At 37.6% G+C, this 26,447-nt stretch overlaps 1 protein-coding gene across 1 annotated transcript in view; it reads right to left on the bottom strand.

Moving 5' to 3' along the window:
- The window catches only part of TDRD3 (tudor domain containing 3), a 210,516-nt gene that overhangs the window by 83,960 nt on the left and 100,109 nt on the right, over window positions 1-26,447 (bottom strand). Inside the window, exons 5-7 of the mRNA XM_055426003.2 lie at window positions 24,848-24,989; window positions 18,325-18,396; window positions 15,384-15,533 (exon numbers count right to left, since the gene is read on the bottom strand). Of these exons, the coding sequence (XP_055281978.2) occupies window positions 15,384-15,533; window positions 18,325-18,396; window positions 24,848-24,989 (364 nt within the window). The remainder of the gene's footprint in view (window positions 1-15,383; window positions 15,534-18,324; window positions 18,397-24,847; window positions 24,990-26,447) is intronic.

Below are 26,447 nucleotides of genomic sequence, written 5' to 3'. Positions count from 1 at the left end.
TTCCAGCCCTCAGGCATGTCACTTAACTTCTACTTTCCATAAGCTTTGGGTTTCTCATCCTTAAAATAGGAACAAGAGAATTTCCTGCTGGTGTTTAAGTTCTCCACGCTTCCACTGCACAGAGCACAGATTCAATTCTTTGTCAGGAACTAAGATCCCACATGTCACAGTACACTGTCAACAAAAAACCTACCTCACTGGGATATTGGGAGGATTAAATGACATCATCGCATCAGGTAATGAATTCAGTAACTGGCACACGGTAAACACTCATAACAGAAAGATGGCAACATTACTGCTTTAATATACTAGAACGGAGTTACCTGAAAAGTCTGAAGCCTGACCTGTTACAAATTAAATGTATTTCCAGAATTTAAATTCTGTATCTCCAAAAGTACCTTTTCTTTTGGTGCCAGTGAAATAGTTCCATCTTCTGAAGACATTTATTATTTTCTTTCCATTTTATGGATTAAGGAACAAGATAAACAGCATTTTCAGAACTACTTTTCATTGCTGTAAAACAGTTGTTCCTCAATAAACATACAAATATCTAAAGACATCACAACATAAACATTACCCACAAGGTAACTGATGTGAATCAGGCATCTGTGAGATCATCATGACCATGAAACCTAAGTGGGCCTTAATGCGGCCTAGCAATCGTACTAAATTTTCCTAAGCCATTCACCTCCCAATCTTCCCAATCACTATTTCACATGTCTCCTAGCTCCTCAAACTTCAAACATCTTCTTCCTCATTGTGACTGTATGACCATGCTTACTTCCTCACTGGAAAAACTAAAATAATCATTAAAGAACTTACATAGATTTTTACATCAACCCACTCACTGATATCTGTACATCTATAGTTTATCTTACCACCATCTAATAGACAGAATGTGAAGAGAATGAACAACTTCCCTAACTCTACACTAATTTTCAAGCCACATCTTACAGAACGTTTCAACAGCCTTTGATAAATTCCATACGCCACACTCCATGATATAATTTCTGTATTCTCTTGTTTAATTCCTATCTTACTGGTCACACCTTGGCTGGTTCAACTTCTTTCATTCAACTGGTAAGGTTAAAATGCTAAAGGGTTTATTCCTTATCCTTTTCCCTTCTCTTCTGCTCCCATTCCCTTAGGGATCCCATGTGACCTCATGATTTTAAATATCATTCATATGCATTTCACTCTCAAATGCATACACCCATCCCAAAGCTCACCTTTTACCTACACTCTTCTCTGTCTCACTGCCTATTAGACATTACCAGGTGGATGCCTGAAAGGCACCTCAGTGTTAACATGTTCAAAACAAAACACCCTGTTCAAACCCTGTCATTTCAAAGTAAGCAACTCTAACCTGCTAATTTTTCAGGGCAAAATCCTTGAAGTCTTTTGTAACACCTCTTCTCACAAGCTGTGTATTGAATTTCTCAGAAACTCTGATGGTTGTATTTTTCAAAATACCTGAATCTGAACAACTCACACTACCTATACAGCTGCCATCACTTACCAAAACTTTTTCTCCCCCTGGATTATTTCAATAATTCCCTAACTGGTATGATTCCCATCTTCCCTTTCTGAACACAACAGCCAGAATAAGACTTTCTAAACGTAAGTCCGCTGATATACTGATGTGCTGACAACCCTCCAAAGGCTTCTAATTTCTTTCTGAATGTCTTTAAGATGGCTTACAGGGCCCTACATAAGCTGACCTCCATTATCACTCCTGATTTTATATTCTAGAATTTGTCCCTCTGCTTTCTCTGCTTCTACTGGTCACTGTGCTATTCCTTCAACATAAACTCCTGCTTTAGAGCCTTTGCAGCGGCTTTTCCTTCTCCCTGGAACACTCTTCTCAGATAACCATGTCACTAATGCTTACTGCCTTAGATTCTTGACACAAATTTCACCATCTTGAAGCCTAATCAAATTACTATATTTAAGGCTGAAATTTGTAATTTACTTATTTAGTATGTTTATATTATTTACTGTCCTTACTAGAATATAAACTATATAATAATCTCAAAGAATTCCCAATTTCTGACCATCCTATTTTATTTTTATTTTTTTATTTCCACAGTCCAGTAATTTATTTTAAATTTGAGAAATTTCAAATTCCACAAACAAACCTACTGAAGAACAGACATTTTGCTTGAATTCTTTCTTCCGTACGCTCAGTGATCTAAAACACCACAATATCCAACATACACAAACCTCAGGGAAGGGTTAATAAATACACACAGATTGGAATCATGGTGCTCTTTGCTCCTGAATGGAATGGTCCCACAGAAAAAGCACAGGATACAGCACAACGTGAGTGCACCTGTTACATATGAAGTGAGCAAAAACACACTAGCCATTTTCTATATGTGTAATGAGGAAACCTGCATAGGTTAGAGGGCCTTTTATGCCCCCTTAAAAGTCAGGCAAGTTGTCTGAAATGCATTTTTCAAACAATTTGGAGAGCACTGTGATCCCATGGAGGGATCATATGCTCATTAGTGTTCTCTTTGTCGGCACTGGACGGTCTTGCGTGGTCGTGGTCATATACCAGTGTTTTTGCTTCAGCTTTTCTTTGAATAAAAGAGATTTAAATGCATTTAGACAATACATATTGTAAGCTGTTTACATACACTACATTTAAGAGATTCGATTTATTAGAGTTTTTTGTTTCAAATCAGGTTCTTCATAGCAGATTGAGTATTAAACAGTTCTTCAAAAATGAGGTGGGAAGAAGAAAAGCCCAAGTGAATAAAATATTGAAACTATTCCCCTTTGAAAATAAAATTCTACAATGATGCAGAATGTGAAATAAGCTTTTAACACAGGTGATTGGAGTTTACAGTTAGACTCAAAAAGTAGTCCTTCATGAAATTAAGGTTACAAGAACATGTGCCTGTTTTCCCCATTATAAACTGAGAAGTGGGTAAAGACGATGTCTCGGTATGAAAACAGGCAACTACAGGATCAGCTTTCCATCTCACATCTGTACCCAAAGCCAGGCTGTGGCTGCCCATAGAGTGGTGTAGAGAAACCACAAGTGAAAGGTGCCTGGGGAGGGACTGCAACACTGTCCCGCTGTCAGCAGCAACTGGGGCTGGCCATAAACAACAGGTTGCGTCGCTGTAGCTTGTTCTTCCTTTTCTCAGTGATTCTGAAGCATCTAATTCTTCGTCAAGTATTCCTTCATGACTTGGATGAAATGCAGCATGGCAAAATACGTAATACTGTGCCTCCATGCAGTTTCCAGGATAACATCTGACCATAAAAGATGAAAACAAGCAAAGAGACATACTCCAGAGCACTCTTCTTTCTTCCTGCAAAAACCACTGTAGGAGCTCTTCACCAATTCAGAATCTTTAGCTTCAGAGGCATACTGCATTGTGTCCTTGCACAGGCCGTCTTTCTTACACAGCTCCACACCGTCTCCAGCAATTACTGCCTTTGACAAGGGTAGCAGCAGCTCTTCTGAGCCCAGTGCCTTCATGCTTTTCCACACACTGACCCTCCCCTCCCCTCTCCCCACGTCCACATGTCTATCTCTGTGTCTGTCTCTCCACTGCTACCCTGTAAATACACGCTTCAGTACCATTCTGTCTAGATTCCGTCTATATGTGCTAGAATACAGTATTTATCTTTCTCTTTCTGACTTACTTTACTCTGCATTATAGGTTCTAGTTTCATTCACCTCATCAGAACTGACTCAAATGTGTTCCTTTTTATGGCTGAATGATATTCCATTGTGGATACGTACCAAAACTTCTTTATCCATTCATCTGTCGATGGACATCTAGGTTATTTCCATTTTCCAGCTATTGTAAATGGTGCTGCAATGAACAATGGGATACATTTGTCCTTTTCAATTTTGGCTTCCTCAGAGTATATGCCTAGGAGTGGGATTACTGGGTCATATGCTGGTTTTATTCCTAGCTTTTTAAGGAATATCCATATCGTCTTCCACAGTGGTTATATCAATTTACAGTCCCACCAGCAGTGCAACAGGGTTCCCTTTTCTCCACACTCTCTTTGGCAGTTATTGTTTGTAGACTTTTTGATGATGGTGATTCTGGCTGCTGAGAGGTAGTTTGATTTGCATTTCTCTAAAAATGAGTGATGTTGAGCATCTTTTTATGTGTTTCTTAGCCATCTGTATGTCTTCCTTGGAGAAATGTCTGTTTAGGTCTTTTCCCCACTTTTTGATTGGCTTGTTTTCCTTGAATTCAGTTGTATGAGCTCCTTGTATATCTTTGAAATTAATCCTTTGTCAGTTGTTTCATTTGCTATTATTTTCTCCCATTCTGAGGGTTGTCTTTTCACCTGACTTATAGTTTCCTTTGCTGTGCAAAAGCTTTTAAGTTTAATCAGGTCCCACTTGTGTGCTTTTGTTTTTATTTCTGTTACTTTAGGGAGGGGGGTCATAGAGGATCTTGTTTTGATTTATGTCACCAAGTGTTCTGCCTATGTTTTCCTCTGAGAGTTTTATAGTTTCTGGTCTTACATCTAGGTCTTTAATCCGTTTTGAGTTTATCTTTGTGTATGGTGTTAGGAAGTGTTTTAATTTCATTCTTTATACATGGAGCTGTACAGTTTTCCCAGCACCATTTATTGAAGAGGCTGTCTTTGCCCCATTGTATATTCTTGCCTCCTTTATCGAAATTAAGGTAATCATAGGTGCATGGGTTTATTTATGGGCTTTCTATCTTGCTCTATTGGTCTATATTTCTGTTTTTGTGCCAGTACCATATTGTCTTGATGGCTGTAGCTTTGTAGTATAATCCTAAGTCATGAAGGTTGATTCCTTCAGCTTCATTCTTCTTTCTCAAGACTGCTTTGGCAATTCAGGATCTTTTGTGTTTCCATATGAATTGTGAAATTTTTTCTTCTAGTTCTGTGAAAAATGCCATTGGTAATTTGATAGGGATTGCACTGAATCTGTAGATTGTGTTTGGTAGTATAGTCATTTTCAAAATACTGATTCTTCCTACCCAGGAACATGGAATATCTCTCCATCTGTTTATTTTGTCTTTGATTTCTTTTATCAGTGGCTTATAATTTTCTGTGTACAGCTCTTTTGTCTCCTTAGGTAAGTTTATTCCTAGATATGTAATTTTTTTCGTTGCAATGGTGAATGGGATTCCTTAATTTCTCTTTCTGCTATTTCATTGTTAGTATGTAGAAATGCAAGTGATTTTTGTGTATTGATTTTGTATCCTTGCAACATTGCTCAATTCACTGATTAGCTCTAGTAATTTTCTGATACTATCTTTACGGTTTTCTATGTACAGTATCATGTCATCTGCAAACACTGAGAGCTTTACTTCTTTTCTGATCTGGATTCCTTTTATTTCGTTTTCTTCTCTGATTGCTAAAGCTAGGACTTCCAGAACTATGTTGAATAATAGTGGGGAAAGTGGGTACCCTTGTCTTGTTCCTGATCTTAGGGAGGATGCTTTCAGTTTTTCACAATTGAGAACAATGTTTGCTGTAGGCTTATCATGTATGGCCTTTACTATGTTGAGGTAGGTTCCTTCTATGCCCATTTTTTGAAGTTTTAATCATAAATGGGTAGTGAATTTTGTCAAAGGCTTTTTCTGCATCCACTTAGATTATCATATGGTTTTTATTTTTCAGTTTGTTAATATGGTGTATCACATTGATTGATTTGCATATATTGAAGAATCCTTGCATCCTTGGAATAAACCAAACTTGATCATGGCATATGAGCTTTTTAATGTACTGCTGAATTCTATTTGCTAAAATTTTGCTGAGGAATTTTGCATGTATGTTCATCAGTGACATTGGCTTGTAGTTTTCTTTTTTGTGTGTTGTCCTTGTCAGTATTAGGGTGATGGTGGCCTCGTAGAATGAGTTTGGAAGAGTTCCTTCCTCTGCAATTTTTTGAAAGAGTTTTAGAAGGATAGACATTAGCTCTTCTTGAAATGTTTGACAGAATTCTCCTGCGAAGCCATCTGGTCCTGGGCTTTTGCTTCTTGGGGGATTTTTGATTATAGCTTTAATTTCAGTGCTTGTAAATGGGTTGCTCATAATTTTTATTTCTTCCTGGTTCAGTCTTGGAAGATTGAACTTTTCTAAAAATCTGTCCATTTCTTCCAGATTATCCATTTTATTGCCATATACTTGTTCACAATAGTCTCTTATAATCCTTTGTATTTCTACAGTCTAACATTTCTGGATTGTTGTAACCTCTCCTTTTTCATTTCTAATTTTGTTGATTTGATTCTTCTTTTTTTTCTTGATGAGTCTGGCTAAAGGTTTGTCAATTTTGTTTACCTTCGCAAAGAACCAGCTTTTAGTTTTAATAATCCATCAGTTCAGTTCAGTTGCTCAGTTGTGTCCGACTCTCCGTGACCCCATGAATCAGCACGCCAGGCCTCCCTGTCCATCACCAACTCCCGGAGTTCACTCAAACTCACGTCCACAGAGTCGGTGATGCCATCCAGCCATCTCATTCTCCGTCGTCCCCTTCTCCTCCCGCCCCCAACCTTTCCCAGCATCAGAGTCTTTCCAGTGAGTCAACTCGTCACATGAGGTGGCCAAAGTATTGCAGTTTCAGCTTTAGCATCAGTTCCTCCAATGAACACCCAGGACTGATCTCCTTTAGAATGGACTGGTTGGATCTCCTTGCAGTATAAGGGACTCTCAAGAGTCTTCTCCAACACCACAGTTCAAAAGCATAGATTCTTCAGTGATCAGCTTTCTTCACAGTCCAACTCTCACATCCATACATGACCACGGGAAAAACCATTGCCTTGACTAGACGGACCTTGGTTGGCAAAGTATGTCTCTGCTTTTTAATATACTATCTAGGTTGGTCATAACTTTCCTTCCAAGGAGTAAGCGTCTTTTAATTTCATGGCTGCAATCAGCATCTGCAGTGATTTTGGAGCCCAAAAAAATAAAGTCTGACACTGTTTCCACTGTTTCCCCATTTAGTTCCCAAGAAGTGATGGGACCAGATGCCATGATCTTTGTTTTCTGAATATTAAGTTTCAAGCCAATCTTTTCACTCTCCTCTTTCACTTTCATCAAGAGGCTTTTGAGTTCCTCTTCACTTTCTGCCATAAGGGTAGTGTCATCTGCATATCTGAGGTTATTGATATTTCTCCCGGCAATCTTGATTCCAGCTTGTGCTTCTTCCAGCCCAGTGTTCCTCATGATGTACTCTGCATATAAATAAGCAAGGTGACAATATACAACCTTGATGTACTCCTTTTCCTATTTGGAACCAGTCTGTTGTTCCATGTACAGTTCTAACTATTGCTTCCTGACCTGCATACAGGTTTCTTAAGAGGCAGGTCAGGTGGTCTGGTATTCCCATCTCTTTCAGAATGTTCCACAGTCTATTGTGATCGACACAGTCAAAGGCTTTGGCATAGTCAATAGATGTTTTTCTGAAACTCTCTCGCTTTCTCCATGATCCAGCGGATGTTGGCAATTTGATCTCTGGTGCCTCTGCCTTTTCTAAAACCTGCTTGAACATCTGGGAGTTCACGGTTTACATACTGCTGAAGCCTGGCTTGGAGAATTTTGAGCATGACTTTACTAGTGTGTGAGATGAGTGCAATTGTGCGGTAGTTTGAGCATTCTTTGGCATTGCCTTTCTTTGGGATTGGAATGAAGACTGACCTCTTCCAGTCCTGCGGCCACTGCTGAGTTTTCCAAATCTGCTGGCATATTGAGTGCAGCACTTTCACAGCATCATCTTTCAAGACTTGAAATAGCTCAACTGGAATTCCATCACCTCCACTAGCTTTTGTTTATTTCATTTCTTTTTCATTCATTTCTGTTCAGATCTTTATGATTTCTTTCCTTCTACTAATTTGGGGGGGGGGAGTTGTTCTTTTTCCAGTTGTTTTAGGTGTAAAGTTAGGTTGTCTATTCGATATTTTTCTTGCTTCTTGAGGTAGCACTGTATTGCTATAAACTTGCCTCTTAGAACTGCTTTTGCTGCATCCCATAGGTTTTGAGTTGTCGTGTTTTCATTGTCATTTGTTTCTAGAAATTTTCTGATTTCCCTTTCGATTTCTTCAGTAACCTATTGGTTAATTAGAAACGTGTTGTTTAATCTCCATGTGTTTGTGTTTCTTACAGTTTTTTTTTCTTGTAATTGATATCTAGTCTCACAGCATTGCGGTCAAAGAAGATGCTTGATACAACTTCAATTTTCTTAAATTTACTGAGGTTTGATCTGTGACCCAAGAAGCAGTATATCCTGGAGAATGTACCACGTGCACTTGAGAAAAAGATGTATTCTGCATTTGGATGGAATGTCCTGAAGATATCAATGAGATCCATCTCATCTAATGTATCATTTAAGACTTGTGTTTCCTCATTTTGTTTTGATGATCTGTCCACTGGTGTGAGTAGGGTGTTAATGTCTCCTATTATTGTGTTATTGTCAATTTCTCCTTTTACATCTGTTAGTGTCTGTCTTATGTATTGAGGTGCTCCTATACTGGGTGCATAGATATTTCCAATTGTTATGGCTTCCTCTTGGATTGAAGCCTTGATCATTATGTGGTGTCCTTCCTTATGTCTTGTAATACCCTCTATTTTAAAGTCTATTTTGTCTGATATGAGGACTGCTACTCCAGCTTTCTTTTGCTTCCTATTTGCAAGGAATATATTTTTCAATCCTCTTACTTTCAGTCTTTATGTTTCTTTAGGTCTGAAGTGGGTTTCTTGTAAACAGCACATATATGGGTCTTATTTTTGTATCCATTCAGCCAGTCTGTGTCTTTTGGTTGCTGCATTTAATCCATCTACATTCAAAGTAATTACTGATATCTATGTTTCTATTGCCATTTTCTCAATTGTTTGGGGTTGATTTTGTAGATCTTTTTTCTTCTCTTGTATTTCTTGACTATATAAGTCGGCTTAACATTTGTTGTAAAGCTGGTTTGGTGGTACTGAATTCTCTTAACTTTTGCTTGTCTGAAAAGCCTTTTATTTCTCCATTAATTCTGAATGCGACCCTTTCCGGGTACAGTAATCATGGTTGTAGATTTTTCCCTTCCAATACTTTAAATATATCCTGCCATTCCCTTCCGGCCTGTAGAGTTTCCACTGAAAGATCAGCATAGGGTAACATACATCCCTTGTATATTACTTGCTGCTTCTCCCTTGCTGATTTTAATTTTCTTTCTTTGTGTTTATCTTTGTTAGTTTGATTAGTATGTGTCTTGGCGTGTTTCTCCTTGGGTTTATCCTCTATTGGACTCTTTTTGTCTCTTGGACTTGATTGACTATTTCCTTTTCCATGTTGGGGAAATTTTCAACTACAATCTCTTCAAAAATTTTCTCATACATTTTCTTTTTCTCTTCTTATTCCGGGACCCCTGTAATTCAAATATTGGTGCATTTGATATTGTCTCAGAGGTCTCTAAACTATCCTCAGTTCTTTTCATTCTTTTTACTTTATTCTACTCTTCAGAAGTTATTTCCAACATTTTATCATCCAGCTCACTGATTCCTTCCAGAAAATTTTTAATTTCGGGAACTGTGTTGTTTGTTTCTGTATGCTAATTCTTTAATACTTCTAGGTCTTTGTTAATTAATTCTTGCATTTTCTCCATTTTGTTTTCAAGGTTTTTGATCATCATTACTATCATTATTCTGAACTCTTTTTCAGGTAGTTTGCCTATTTCCTCTTCATTTATTTGGAGTTCTGTGTTTCTAGTTTGTTCCTTCATTCATGTAGTATTTCTCTGTCTTTTTATTTCATTTTTTAACTTGTTGTGTTTGACGTCTCCTTTTCCCAGGCTTCAAGGTTGAATTCTTTCTTCCTTTTGGTTTCTGCCCTCCTAAGGTTGGTCCAATGGTTTGTGAAAGTTTCCTACAGGGTGATATTTGTGCTGAATTTTTGTTTGTTTTTCCTCTGATGGGCAAAGCTGAGTGAGGTGGTTATTCTGTCTGCTGATGATTGGGTTTTTGTTTTGTTTGTTGTTTAGATGAGGCATCCAGTACAGGGTGCTACTGGTGTTTGGGTGATGCCAGATCTTGTATTCACGTGGTTTCCTTTGTGTGAATTCTCACTGTTTGATACTCCCTAGGGTTAGTTCTCTGGTAGTCTAGGCTTTTGGAGTCAGTGCTCCCACTCCAAAGTCTCAAGGCTTGATCTCTGGTCAGGAACGAAGATTCCACAAGTGGTTTGTTATGGCACTGAGATTAAAACAAATATCCAAAAACGAGAAACCAAAGATGAATCCCAGACAAATGGCAGTTACAAAATCAGACAAATAATAATTTAAAAAATGGAATATACTCATATACATACACACCCATGAGCAAAGTCAATACAGTCCAACAAAAATAAAGTACAGTAGATTGACCTGGTGAACAAAGGAAATAAAAATTACATTTACCAGTTAAGAACAAAACTAACAAAAGCACAAACTGGAAAACAAAACTAAAGCAAGGTGCCACATGGGGAATAAAGCAATGAAAACAAAACTAACAAATATGTTGAGAGGAAAGGAAAGAAAGGAAAGAAAGAATAGATATGAAAAGCTGAATAAAGGTAGATGAAGAAGATTTATATAAAGACTAACTGCAAGTGAAAAGAACAGTAGGAAAGGCAAACAAAGGAATAAATGTAGAAAGAATAGGTTTAAAAAAATTAAAATTATAAAAGAGATAAGAAAAAAAAAATGGAAGAAGCAAGAAAAAGGGGGAAAAAAAAAAAGGAAAACTCCACAGAACTGCAAAAGCCCAATGGAGAGGCAGAGGTTTATCACAACAATACAAAATATGACTGAGAAAAATAAAAAAAAGCTCAAAAGTTTAATTAGATTTCACAGTGCCCATAAAATTGACAACTGCAACAGAGGGGGAAAAAGAAGGGAAAAAAAGAAGGAAAAAATCCAAAAGAATCTACAAAACAAGTCAAAACATAAGAAAAACAAATGTTTTTCTTGAGTCACTGCTCAAGAGTTCTTTCCCTTGCTGCGAGTCACAGTCCACCTCACCTCCCTAGCATGCCCTCCAACACTCTGCTGATCTCTGGACCTACTGTGGGGGCAGCTCAGAGTCTAATCTGATCCTACTTCTGTGTGTTCTTGCTTGCAATGTCCACAGCTATCAGAACTAGTTCAATTTCTTTTGTGGGATCTCTCAATGACCTTTTATAAAGACACCGAGTCTGCCCAGTTGATCACGTGGATTTAATCTGCAGCTTGTAGAGCTAGTGGGAAGGTTTTGGGTCTTCTTCCTTAACCACACTGCCCATGGGTTTCAACTGTGGTTTTATTTTCACCTGTGCATGCGGGTCATCCACTGGGGTTTGCTCCAGAGGACTTGGTTTTGTCCCTGTGAGGCCCAAGTGTGGAGATGTTGCAGCTGCTTGGCTTGCAGGGGTTCTGGCAGCACCAGGTATTTAGTAAAATTGGTGGCTAGGGCAGAAGGAAATACAGTACTCTAGAAGGGTATGGCAACCAGTATTGGCCAATACGCTCCAGTATTCTTGGCTGGAGAACCCCCCGCTCCCTGACAAAGAATCCTGGCAGGCCAGTCTACAGAGTCGCAAAGAGCCCAGACACAACTGAAATGCATAGACGCAAGACTTTTTTTGCCTGTGGCCTTCTGCCCCAGTGACAGTTGAGTGTGAATGTGGCTCAGCTGCTTGGCTTGCGGGGACCCTGGCGGCGCTAAGTGTGCAGGGACACGGACTGCCTCCGCCGCAGGAGTCATGGCCCTATCAGAGTCTTTTTTCAAGCTTCTTGTAGCTGGCAATCAGAAGGCCTCTTTGGCCAGTCTTTCTCTGTAGCTCCACCTGTTCAGGCACTTAGAGGGCTCCCTTGCCTGGGGTCCTTCTCTGTTATTTGGCACATCAGGCACACAGAGGGGCCTCCCTGGCTGGGGTCTTACTCTGTAAATTGGTGTGCCAGGCACTTAAAGCGACACCCTGGGTCAGGTGCTACTCTACAGTTTGGCACTTAAGTCACTTAAAGGGCACCCTGGGTGGGGTCCTACTCTGTAGTTCAGTGTGTCAGGTGTTTTCAGCTGCCAATGCTGGAATGTGGAGAGAGGTTATAGTGATGGCTCCAGCCCCTACGCATGACTCAGCAGTATCCCTTGCTTCCATGGCTGCCTGGCTTTCCTCCACAGGTATTTCCCACCACAATCTCCTCCCTCACATCCCCTCAATCCGTCTCTCTGAAGTCAATAGCAATCCTCACCCTGGCTGCTCCACAATCCCTAAACTCCAGTTCCCAGCAGCTGTGCCTTCCAGGGGACCTGCATCCCTGTCTGGGTTATGTATGACTGAGGCAAGGACTGTCTGATTCTCATTCCATTTAGGCTGTCACAGATCAGCTGCCTCACCCTCAGCCTTAAAGTTTTCTCCTCTGACTCAGACAATTGACCTGATGTGGAGATCGGACCCCTGCTTCAGTTCCCCCTCCGGCCAAGGTCAGGTCCAGCCCTACTAACACTCCTGTTTTTCCCTCTAGTTCCTTCGTCCTACCGAGTTTTGCATGGCTCTATATATTCTTTTCCGCTGGTCAGGTGCTCCTGTCTGCTCTCAGCTGGTGTTCTGCATGCACTTCTCTGTCTGAAGGTGATGTCCTGATGTAGCCATGAAGAGAGATGTACTCCACGTCCACCTACTCCCCTGCCGTCTTGTTCTCCTCCTCTGACCATCCTATTTTAAATTGCACCCCCCCCCAACTCCCCTGACCAACCAACGTCTTCCTAACTGCCCATCCTACTTTACTTTTGCCCATGGCCCTTGTCAACTTCTAACCTACCATATAATTTACATACTTATTACTATGCCAATCTGTTTAACTTACTAAAAGGTAAGCTTGATAAAGGCAGAAATCTTTTGTATATTTAGTCATTGTTTAAACCAAGGCATCTAAGATACTTCCTGGCATATTACACGTTCTCAAAAAAATATTTGTTGAATGAAGGACTAAAGGAAGAAAGGAATGAAAAACATCACTTGGTCATCTGCAGTAGATTCCACCGAACCCACATTAAGTGGTTAAATAGATGAACATAAAATATCTTTCCAGGAAAATTACACTGCTACATAATTTTGCTTTTCCAACACTCATTAAATAGAATATGTATGTGTATACTCATCTATATAGAAAGATACAGACACAGATATAATCTTCTACTGTAATATATGTAGGTTAGTCCCAGAATTGTCACTGGGTAACCTTGGGCACGTTGTTATACTTTGGAGCCTCCAATCAACTCTTACATATAAACTGAAAAGTTGAAATTCTGAGAAAATAAAATGTGATCAATCATGACTTCAAAAAATTAAGCCTATAACCATATATTAACTACAGTCCAGTAAACAGACATCAAACAAAATTTTGGAAAGAAAGTTTGTCTGAGAAAAATGCAAATCAAAATAACACCTTTGCTACAATCATTAAGAAATTGATATATTCCCAATATCCTCTTCCAAAACTCCATAATTTTAACAGTTTTTGGGAAAGGAAGAAATACATTTTATGCTAACTGGATAAAATGAATTAATTTCAGAGATATTAAAAGTATTTTTAAATGTGCCTTAGAATAGAGAAAACACTGAGGAACAGCAATAGTCACATCCAAGGCTTCTAGCAAAAGAATGAGGACAGCATGGCAACCACTCCAGTATTCTTGCCTGGAGAATACCCATGGACAGAGGAGCCTCGGGGGCTATAGTCCATGGAGTCACAAAGAGTAAGACATGACTGAGAGACTAAGCACAGCACAGCAAAGGAATATTGAGCCTGGCAGGCTGAAGGCTATAGGGTCCCACAGAGCTGGACCAAACTGAAGTGACTTAACCTAACATTGTAACTGAGATTGTGAAACTGTAACTAGGGATCTCAGCTCCTCTGCATTATTCTAGCACTGTTCCTTAGTTAGGATATGGCTGTGATCCTACTTATGATGCCTGACTTCTACCCTAGTTCAACATTAGCTTAGTTTGCTGAATGAAGAAAACTGTTGGTGCTTACTGAGACTGAAGATTAGTTAGTTGTTCTATAAACCTCACCCTTGTTCCTTATCCTCCAGAAATAGTTAACCAAAGATTTATGACTTAGATAATGTTCCAATCACAAGTGAGACTTGATAGCTACTTGGAATTGTGTGATCAAGACAATCACCAATCATCTCCGAAGACAGAAGACAACCCCCTCCCTATGAGCACCACAGCCTTTTCTTCTTTCCCCTATGTAATCTCCAAGCAAAACCTGGCAAGTTGGGAGCTGGCTTTTTGGAACATACATCGCCAGCCTCCTCAATAAAGCCATATTTCCTTTTAACCAACACTCTCAGTATTGGATTCTTGAATGATAAGTAGCTGAACAGGAGTTCATTAACAATATCATGATCTTTGCCATGTAGTATCCTAAATGTTTTAAATATTAGCAATTTTAATTCTTACAGTAAACATATGAAGTAGGTACTGCTGCTTTCATTTTTTCATAGATAAAAGAATACGATACAAAATTTAAGTAATCTATCCAAGTTCTCAGCAGTATATGCTTCTACGCTGCCTGATTCTAGAATTTCTGCTCTTGTCCACCTATCATGAACAGATAGTAGAATGACACTGTGGGAAGAACTACCAAAATTCAAGAAGTCCCCTCTTAAATTTTGAATTTAAATAGGAAAAAAATTGTCAGCTAAGGTTTATTGGTGGTTTTGAATAAAGAAATTTATTTCAATAACACTGGTTAAGAAAATTCTATTTAAGTAACCAATTCATGAACTAAAATTTCTTATCAAAAGTTACAAATCAATAAATAACTAGAGAAACAATCTATTTCAAATAAATGAAAAATAATGAAAATTATTTGTCTAATAATAGTAAATAAGAGAAGGCATGTACAAATGCAAAGATAAAAATTGTTTTTTACTATACATTAGATTTAAGAATGAAAACTGACAAAATTGTTAATCATGAGCCATTGATTTACCTTCTAATTTTTACCCAAACCCCTCCAAGGTTTCTATTGTAGGAGAAAACTTTCCTCAGAAAGTATCATCTATCCCAACTAATAACAGGAACCCCTCTGCCATTAAAAAAAAAAGTTGTTGTGTTCAGTTGTATACTGTTAAGAAGAAAAGAAAGAGGGAGAAAAGAAGGGTGGTTTGTCAGCAAAGGCAACTTAATGGAACTGTTAAGCAGACTTGGAAAAGGAATGTTTACAAGTAAAATGGTGTAAGCTTAAGACTCCAAAAGGTACCAGGACATTCTCTACTGATAGAATATGGAAAAAGAATGTCTAAAGTTTGTTCAATTAGCTACTTTGTGTGAAAAGACAATAATGATCGTGAGTAATCTAAATAGAACATAAAGGCAAGGAATAAGAGAAATTTGCAATGATTTAGCTTCTTACTTCTTTGCTCTTTGCAACTTCTGCAATAGCAGCAGTCCTTTGCTTTTCAAATTCATCATTATCATTTGGAGGTTTGACAGGCATTGTCACTTGTAATGTCTTTCTTCGATCAAGTTCTCTGCTATCCACTTGGATATGAGACACACACTTCTGGTAATAATAAATAAAAACAAAATGCTTCAGTAATATCAAAAGAGATTCAACTTTTTGTAAGAAAGTATATATCTTCAAAAGAAATATCTGAATCACAAGTAAGAGCCCATAAAAATATAATTCTATCGCCGGATTTAAAAATAAAGGTAGAAAACTAACTGAAGTAACTTTAACTGTCACTAGTAAATGAAAGTCAAAGTGAAGTCACTCAGTCATGTCCAACTCTTTGCGACCCCGTGGACTGTAGCCTACCAGGATCCTCCGTCCATGGGATTCTCCAGGCAAGAATACTGGAGCGGGTTGCCATTTCCTTCTCCAGGTAAATGAAAGCTACACTAAATATAGCCATCTAAGAGGCGGGGAGCATATGTAAAACATTCATTAAACCAAAAGTTCTAAGTTTCATTTTAGGATAATGATTTAAAATAATCTAAAATTTCAAACAGTCTAGACTATTGCACAAGAAGAAAATTTGGTTTTTTTATTAAGAGCTGATTTCCACATTATGCCACAACATCCATGAGGGTTAAGTAGTATAGTTACTCTTACATATATAAAGACGTCTTTCAACTTATATAAACCAAATCAAAAGCTAAAAACATACCCTCTCCCCCAATCAGACTGCAAAGTTGTGGGACTTTAGTCTCTTGAGACAAATGAAGAAAGCCCGCAATGTCTAAAAATAAGCCCTGAATTCAATTCTCCCTTTTAATCCTAGCAGCAAAACTCCTATAAAATGAACCTTTCTCAACTCAATAATTTTAAAGAGGAATGAAAATACGTTTTCAAATAAATGTGTTATGGAAATACAGATGTTCAATGATATACATATAAAATAGCTGATTCCAACACACAGCCAGCACACTCTGTCTTTAACCAATGTACAAGGCTAAGATGCTGATTAAGAGTTTTTCACAATGGACTTCATAAACAAATAACATTATTGAAGCTGTAACTTTAACATACTTCCTAATTCCAAAAAGTATAGTTACTTTTACATATAGAAAGAGGTCTTTCAATTTAAAAACCAAACCAAAAGCTAAAAACATACACTCTCCCTCAGTCAGGCTGCAAAGTTGTGGGATTTTAGTCTCTTGAGACAAATTCCAGTAAATCCTAAAGGAAATCAGTCCTAAATATTCACTGGAAGGACTGATGCTGAAGCTGAAACCCCAATACTTTGGCCACCTGATACAAAGAACTGAACTACTGGAGAAGACCCTGATGCTGGGAAAGATAGAAGGCGGGAGGAGAAGGGGACAACACAGGATGAGATGGTTGGATGGCATCATTGACTCGATGGACACGAGTCTGAGCAAGCTCCAGGAGTTGGTGATGGACAGGGAAGCCTGCCATGCTTCAGATCATGGGGCCGCAAAGTGTCAGTCACAACTGAGCGACTGAACTGAACTCCAAAAAAAAAAGAAAGAGTTATATATACTTCAAATTCTTGAAAATAATTAAATTATGTCTATGTTAGCAATTTATAAAAGAAATACTATCCCCAAAATGTTTATGAGCAAAGAAAGTTTTAAAAAATAGCACTTATTATTTTCAACTATAAGTTAATAGAATGTTTTCACTATTGGGATTTTTCACTATAGAAATGAGAGTATCATCAGCATGGATCAAGCCTCCTTTTATATTGAAATTCACATGTTCTTAAGCACAAAAAAAAATGACCTATGTTTTTAAATACTTTTAAAATAGCCATGATGCAAGAAAGAATTATTTAATTTTCAGTAGATCCTCTAAAAAAGGGCTTTGAAGAGGATACCATTCAACTGATTCTGCTCATTTATTTCCTGATCAACTAGACATGTTTCTACATACCAAATTTTTTAAAACTGTTACTGAGATGTAGGTCTCTGTTTCCTAGCTGCTGTGTTCACAACTTATCTTCACTTTTGAGTCAGCACTCTTGAAGGAAAATAAAGCTCAAATGCAAGGCAGGTTCAGTTCAGTTCAGTTAAAGAGTTAAATTTTAGTAGCATCATATGACCAAGAGCAAGCAGTCAGAGGGATTATTCTCGGATTCTTCGGGTATAAAGCAGGGACAAGCTAAAGGAGATTGTTTTGAATGCAATCTGATGTTTAGCACAACCAGAAAGACAAGATACTGGCCAGCTGAGGAGCTACCTTGAGGTAACATTCTGCAGCAAGGTGGTTGAAAATTAGGAAATAAAAATGCTTCGCTTATGTGAAAGACCAGGGCTGCCGTAGCTGAAAAGGAAAATACCAACTGGAAATAAAATTAAGTCTCTGACTAAGATGGGTCTTTGGATGAAGGCAGAAGAACAGAGTCTCAGAAAGGACAGCTGGGAGAGTAGGTTCTCCTAAAGTGCAATGATGCCCTTCCTTGTTCCAAAGTTTTTGTCTCCTATCAATTCTTCTGTTGATGCTTTTATTTTTCCTCCCTCTTTTGTTTTTAATGAACAAAGTGAGAAATTACAGCATATTTTTGTCTTCTTACATATTTATTTCTCTCTCTCTCAAAAAACAAAAGCCCCCACCACCATCTTATCTTAGTCTTAAATTGACATCGGGTGTGTCTCTTAATTCTTTGAATCTTTGGGTTAACAGCTTTTCAGAAAAGAATCTACACCAAAACGCTAATTAAAATAAAGGGAAAAAAACACAATTATCAATTTCTTATAATTAATATATTTCCATGTAACTCCTATGACCACTGAGTAAAGAGGTCAGCACAAGACTGAGCACAATGTGAATATAAATGAAAAATACTTTTTGCTGATTAATATTCATCTGCCAAAATGAAAGTCATTACCTGTCCAAAAGGCACAAAAGGAGGTGGTCCACCTTCAGTTCCAATATTGCTTCTATTGTGTTTTGACAAGCTCTGTGAGAAAAGTGAGTTATAAAACAGATTTATACATTAAAAATATATTTGATAACACTTATGCACAAGAAATCCAATTATTTTAGTAGATTCCTAAAACAGAAAAAAAAAGCCTATTAATTATTTTAAACTATATAAAACATATGCAGAGTTCAAGGAAATAGCAAGGAGAGATAAGAAGGCCTTCTTCAGTGTACAATGCAAAGAAATAGAGGAAAACAACAGAATGGGAAAGACTACAGATCTCTTCAAGAAAACTGGAACTTTCAAAGGAACATTTCATGCAGGGATAAGCACAATAAAGGACAGAAGCTGTAAGGACCCAACAGAAGCAGAAGAGATTAAGAAGAGGTGGCAGGAATACACAGAAGAACTGTACAAAAAAGGTATTAATGACCTGGATAAGGACAATGGTGTGATGACTCACCTAGAGCCAGACATCCTGTATGTGAAGTCACGTGGGCCCGAGGAAGCATTACTATGAACAAAGCTAGAGGAGGTGATAGAATTATAGCTGAGGTATTTATAACTCAAAAGATGATGCTGTTAAAGTATCAATATGTCAGCAAATGTGGAAAACTCAGCAGTGGCCACAGGACTGGAAAAGGTCAGTTTTCATTCCAATCCCAAAGAAAGGCAATGTCAAAGAATATTCAAACTAACACACAATTGCACTCATTTCACATGCTAGCAAAGTAATGCTAAAAATTCTCTAAGCTAGACGTCAACAATATGTAAACTGAGAACTTCCAGATGTTCAAGCTGGATTTAGAAAAGACAGAGGAATCAGAGATCAAAGTGCCAACATCTGCTGGATCAAAGAAAAAGCAAGAGAATTCCAGAAAAACATCTGCTTCATTGACTATGCCTTTGACTGTGTAGATCAGAACAAACTGTGGAAAATTCTTAAGAGATGGGAATACCAGACCATTCTACCTGTCTCCTGAGAAACCTGTATGCAGGTCAAGAAGCAACAGTTAGAACCAGACATGGAGCAACAGACTGGTTCAAAATTGGGAAAGGAGTACAATAAGGCTGTATATTGTCACCCTGCTTATTTAATTTCTATGCAAAGTACATCATCAAAAATGCTCGGCTGGATGAATCACAAGCTGGAATCAAGATTGCTAGAAGAAATACAGCAACCTCAGGTATGCAGATGATACCACCCTAATGGCAGAAACTGAAGAGGAACTAAAGAGCCTCTTGATGAGTGTGAAAGAGGAGAGTGAAAAAGGTGGCTTAAAATTCAACATTCAAAAAACTAAGATCATGATATCCAGTCCCATCACTTCATGGCAAAAAGAAAGGGAGAAAAATAGAAGAAGTGACAGATTTTATTTGTTTTATTTCATTTCTTGGGCTCTAAAATCACTGCGGATGGTGACTGCAGCCATGAAATTAAAAGATGCTGTTCCTTAGAAAGAAAGCTATGACAAACCTAGACAGCGTATTAAAAAGCAGAGGTATCAACAAAGGTCCATATAGTCAAAGCTACAGTTTTTCCAGTAGTCACATATGGATGTGAGAGCTGGACCATAAAATAAAGTTGAGCATGACAGAATTGATGCTTTTGAACTGTGGTGCTGGAGAAGACTTTTGAGAGTCCCTTGGACTGAAATGAGATCAAACCAGTCAATCCTAAAGAAAATCAACCCTGAACATTCATTGTAAGGACTGATACTTAAGCTGAAACTCCAATATGGTGGCCACCTGATGTGAAGAGCCAACTCAGTGGAAAACACTCTGATGCTGGGAAAGATTGAAGGCAAAATGTAAAAGGGGGCAGCATAGAATGAGATGGTTGGATGGCATCACTGACTTAATGGACATGTTTGAGCAAACTCCAGGAGACAGTGAAGGATAGGGGAGGCAGGTGTATTGCAGTCAATGGTGTCACAAATAATCAGATAGGACTTCAGGACTGAAAGAAAAGAGTCCCTGCATTATATAAAGTATATTTTGCATTTTATGTCAGTTATATTAAAAAGCGCTAAGACTAAAAACAACAATAATATTCAGTTTAATTAAAGAACAATTTCAACTGTATATGAATATCGTATTTCTTGATAAGCTATATTTAAGATATTAATCTATTTTAAAAAACACACAAATGCATAAAATAATTGAGAGGTCCTTTCCCTAGTTTTAACTTAGACATTAAAAAAAAAGACCAGCCAAAGCGAAAAAATCAAGTTCATTTTATGCTATGACTTTCTTATAGTTCAAATAAGCTGCCAATAATACCATTTTCCAATACACATTATAGAGTAAAAAGCATATTACAGGATTTCTACTTTTCATCCTGAAGAATGTATAAGAGTCAAGACTTAAATCTCCCTCTAGAACTAGGAATACAGACAACATATAAGAAACAAATGTTTTATGACACATGACAAGAAGTAATGTAGGACTGTAAGTCCAAAGACAAAGAGAAAAAATAACAGGTGAGCTCTGCCTTTCTGTTTAAGACATGATGCAGACAGAGAGCACAGAAAAATACGTTGGGAAAATAAGTCTCATAGCTCAAGGCAGACTGAAATAATTGGAAGCCCTGGGGCAGTGGCTTGAAAAATAGAGTCCAGTATGGAAAAAATGCTCCAGAAACCTGCACAGGATCTCCCGTAAGTCATTGCTGAGAACTAAGCTGAGCAAAAAACAACTGCAAGTTACAGGTTTCCATTTATATTAGAATCAAACAGAATAAAACATTCAGGAATAAACTTAAAGAAAGAAGCAGAAGTTCTATGCAAATAAAATTACAAAAGACTGCTAAAAGAAATCAAAGAAGATACCAAAAAATGAAAAGACATGAGAGGGTCATGACTTGGAAGATTTAATGTTGAGGTATTAGTAATAGGTCTAGAGATTCACTGTTAATTCCTATTAAAATCCTAAGAATATTTTTCACAGAAATGGAAAAATTCACAGTAAAATTCATATGGGATCTCAGGATCTCAAGGGACCCTGAATAGTCAAAATAATCCTGAAAAAAGCTCATACTTTTCAATTACAAAACTTACTAAAAAGTTATAGGAATCAAAACAGTGGCAATAAGATAGACTAACCGAATAAAGAACCAGAAATAGATTCTTGCATGCATTTTGTTGTTGTTCAGTTGCTCAGTTGTGTCCAACTATTTGCGACCCCATGGACTGCAGCTCGCCAGGCTTCCCTGTCCTTCACTATCTCCTGGAGTTTGCTCAAACTCATGTTCACTGAGTTGATGATGCCAGCCAACCACCTCATCCTCTGTTACCCCCTTTTCTTCCTGCCTTCAATCTTTCCCAGCATCACGGTCTTTTCCAAGGAGTTGGCTCCTCACATCAGGTGGCCAAAGTATTGGAGTTTCAACTTCAGGATCAGTCCTTCCAATGAATATTCAGGGCTTATTTCCTTTAGGATGGACTGTTCAAGTCAAGTGATTTTTGATGAAGGTGATAAGGTCATTCATTAGAGAAAGGAGAGTCTCTTCAACAAATGGTGCTGGGAAAATTGGATATCCACATGGAAAAGAATGAAGTTTTACCCTTTACTTACACTATGTTTAAGAATTAGTTAAAAGTGGATCAAACACTTATTAATAGCCAAAGAGCTAAACCCATAAAACTTCCACAAGAAAACCCCACTGCTTCCAAAATTAACTCTACGGTTTATGATTTTCATGTGTACATGTGACTTCTATGGGTATCACCTGCCAGATGCTCAAGTAATTTGAACACACCATGATTTCTCCATCACTATGGTTACCAAAATCAAAAAACTATAAAACCAAAGAGAACGATTATCATATTAAGATGTTTTCAAACTTTTCATGTAAATTTTTACTGCCCTCTAAAAAGAAATACTAAGGCTTTTTATTTTTTTCCAAGTCTTTAGAAAGAAATAATAGGACTTCCCTGGTAGCTCAGTTGGTAAAGAATCCTCCTGGAATGCAGGAAACCCCGGTTCAATTACTGGGTTGTGAAGACCCCTGGAGGAAAGCATGGCAATCCACTCCAGTTCTTACCAAGAGAATCCCCACGGACAAAGAAGCCTGGAGGGCTGCAGTCCACGTGGTCACAAAGAGCTGGATATGACTAAGTGACTAAGCACAGCACAAAAAGAAATACCAGCATGGCTCTCAGAAAACAAAGTGCAAAAACATATAATAAAACATTACAAGGATAATTGTCAAACCACTGATCCATGTATGCGTGTGTGTGTTTGTGAGTATATGTGTTTGTATGTGTGTGTTTGCATATTGGAGATGAGCAATTTCTGAGGAATGTTTGATTTACTTTACAATCAGTGAGGTAGGTTGGCATAAAAGTACCTGCAGTTTTCCACTGATCAACTTTGCCATTTGATATTGGAATACTTGCTTAATTATTAATAGTTTTGGCTGGGTTGGAAAAGTTATGTATAATAGGTTTGTCGGACTTGAGAACATATTAACACACTTTAAAAAAATCTCTAAGGATACAATATATCAACTTATAAAAGGAAAAGATCACAAGAAATGGATGAGATTTCTCTAGGAAACTCACAGTTCATAAACTTGGCTATTTATATGAAACTATCAAATCACTTTATTTATTAGCGTAAGACTCAGGGTCATCACTCTGGAGATACAGGAAGGCTCAGATAAGTTTAACAGTTCTTTAACCCTATTTTCTGATCCATATGGACATAACACTCTCTTATAAGACTGCTAGGTGAATTCCATGATATACAGATACAAGAGTCCAGCACAAGGCATACACACTGTTCAACAGATATTTGCAGAACTGAATAAAAATAACAGAAACAGGAATTCTGACCTCAAAAAACTTACAATCAAAGGAGATAAGAAGTAAATATAACTTTATTGCTAGGTAAAAAAATAATATGCTTCTTCATATCATGAATAAAGTATTCTAAGAATTCAATAAAGGAACAAATATTTCACTATGTGAAAAAACAAGTATTTTGAGTTTAAAAGTATGGTTGATTCATGTTGATGTATGGCAAAAACCATCACAGTGTTGTAAAGTAATTATCCTCCAATTAAAATAATTAATTTAAAAAAATTAATAAATAAATAAAACCAAATGAAAAAAAGCATGGGGACAATATGGTCATGCACGAATTAGGAGAGAAACTGGGACTACCCTAGTGATCCAGTGGTTAAGACTACCATTCCAATTCAGAGGCCAAAGGTTCAACACCTGGTTGAGAAACTAAGATCTCACATGCCGCACATTACAGCCATAAAACAAAAATAAATAAAATAAGAATAATAAAATAATTTTAAAAAATAAAAGAGAAACTAAGACGAATTATCTTAAAATTGGGAAAATCTTTCTTTTTCAAAAGAACAACTGAGAAAAGCTTAGAGAATGGAAGAGTAAGTAGTTCCATTTAGCTAAAACAAAACCTATATGAAAAAAGTTAAGAAAGCTGAAACTAAACTAGAACTAAGGCTAGATTATAAATGACCTTGAATCCCCGACTAAGGTATATGAAATAAAAATAGGGTGTAGCATTGGTCTGAGTTATGTTAAAGCTACTCTGGCAGAGTACAATAAATGAGAAGATAGAAAAAGGATATGTCGTAAAACCAGCTAAAAGGCTACTACAAATAGTTCAGGCCAGAGACTTAAACTACAATAATATCAATGGAACCTGAGAGCAAGACACTGATAAGAGATCTGACTGCAGTTAACCAATAGAACTGGTAGCTAGAAGCAAAGCAGAAGGATAATTATTAGATATCATAGATGACTACGAGGATGAAGATACTGTTAACATAAATGATGAAAACATCAACTAATGTGACTAGAAAGTCAAATGCAACAAGAATCCTTTCATTATAGTGAAATTTTAATTTGCTTTCACTTGTATCTATGTGTGTTTATAGATAAGAGAAATACACACTATTCATACATATGCACAAACACTTGTTTCCTGCAGAAAGAATTAAACACAGGCATATTATACATAGGGCTTCCCTGGTGGTTCAGTGGTAAAGAATCCACCCACCAATGCATAAGACATGGGTTTGTTCCCTAGGTCGGGAAGATCTCCCAGAGAAGAAAATGGCAACCCACACCAGTATTCTTGCCTGGGAAATCTCATGGAGAGTGGGGTCACAAAAAAGTTGAACATGATTTGGTGACTAGACAAAAACAATATTACACATAGCTTATAACTGGTAACCTGGCAGTTTAAAAAACTTGTCAGTAAAGACTGACTTATAAAATACGTAATAAAATATAACAAATATTGAAAAAAGGCATCTGTTTTAGAAGAACAATATGCTTAAACAAAGGTAGACAATTTCTATACAGATCACTGTATTCCACTCTATTCAACTCTGGCATAAAGAACTAATTTTACTATTCATTATAGGACAATCCTTTAAAAGAGAGACTATAATAAAAAGAGTGTAATATTTTAAAAGTCCAAACCGTTCGTAGTCTACACTTACTCTCTGTAACTCCCATTTCTCGATAAGGTGTTCTACTTCACCGCCGAGAACTGTGGTGTTAGAGTCACTCAGGAGCAGGAATCCATTCTTTATGTCCACAGAGCCTGAGAGTTTAACTTTAGTTCCAGGTGGCGTGTTTAGGCTAAAGCAAAGGGAAAAAAAGAGTTAAAACACATTTAAGCTCCGTCCCCAAACTGGAATTCAGTCCCATAGGATGACCTAGTAAAACCCTTCAAACTGTACCAATGGGAAAACTACTTTTCAGGTGATGGGCTATAGAGCAGGAACAGGTCATCAGGGAGGAAGTCAGAAGACCAGGCACAAGACTGTCAGTTTCTACATGTAAAAATATATGGATAATAGAAATCACAGCTCATGAACTTAAAGACAACAAAAGATGTGAGAGTACTTCCTCGACTCTATCATATTGTATAAATGTAAGACTCGCTTTTTTCCCCTGAGCTTTACAAACCTCATTTTTTTAAGGTGTTTAAAGAACCTTTAATTAAGCACAAATAACTTTTAATGCGTTATCAATACAAATAGGAAAATGTCTTTTAATGAATATATCAAAAATCTGAAGGTTTTTCTTCATACTAACACAATAAAAATAATCAAAGTTGAAGGAGAAGTACAAAGCAAAATTTTGCGGACACCACTGTCATTTACTAACAGTTGAATTATAGTCTAAATTTACTACATCGCCTGGGGAGGAAGGGCAACCATTTTTTATAGACAGAATTTCTAAACTCTTATTAGAACCATTCTAAGCTTATTATCAGTTGTTCATCTACAAACTAACAGGTCAGTTCAGTTCAGTCACTCAGTTGTGTCCTACTGTTTGCGACCCCATGAACTGCAGCATGCCAGGCCTCCCTGTCCATCACCAACTCCCAGAGTCACCCTAAATAACAGGTCAGTTAAAGCTTTAAAGCAAGTTTTCAGTGCGATGTTTAGAGCTCCTTCTTTTAAGATACTTGGAGTCTATGATACAGGATGTTAAACAATTCTGCCTTGATAAAAAGGTCCGTCTAGTCAAGGCTATGGTTTTTCCCGTGGTCATGTATGGATGTGAGAGTTGGACTGTGAAGAAGGCTGATCGCCGAAGAATTGATGCTTTTGAACTGTGGTGCTGAAGAAGACTCTTGAGAGTCCCTTGGACTGCAAGGAGATCCAACCAGTCCATTCTAAAGGAGATCAATCCTGGGTGTTCATTGGAAAGACTGATGCTAAAGCTGAAACTGCAATACTTTGGCCACCTCATGCGACGAGTTGACTCACTGGAAAAGACTCTGATGCTGGGAAAGGTTGGGGGCGGGAGGAGAAGGGGACGACAGAGAATGAGATGGCTAGATGGCATCACCGACTCTGTGGACATGAGTTTGAGTGAACTCCGGGAGTTGGTGATGGACAGGGAGGCCTGGCGTGCTGTGATTCATGGGGTCGCGGAGAGTCGGACACGACTGAGCGAATGAACTGAACTGAACTGAACATGTGGAGAGAAATGTGTAATGGAAAGAATTTTCCATTTTTCCAAACCTCATTTTATACTATGTTAAAAAATTAAATTCCAATACAAAAGAGATAACAAATCCGTAAG

Source organism: Moschus berezovskii, chromosome 13 (assembly GCF_049115385.1).
Source record: "Moschus berezovskii isolate FMDL1 chromosome 13, NW_MosBer_1.0, whole genome shotgun sequence".
Taxonomy (NCBI): domain Eukaryota; kingdom Metazoa; phylum Chordata; class Mammalia; order Artiodactyla; family Moschidae; genus Moschus; species Moschus berezovskii.
The sequence above is the reverse complement of the archived record's forward strand: the minus strand, read 5'-3'. Positions and strand labels throughout refer to the sequence as shown.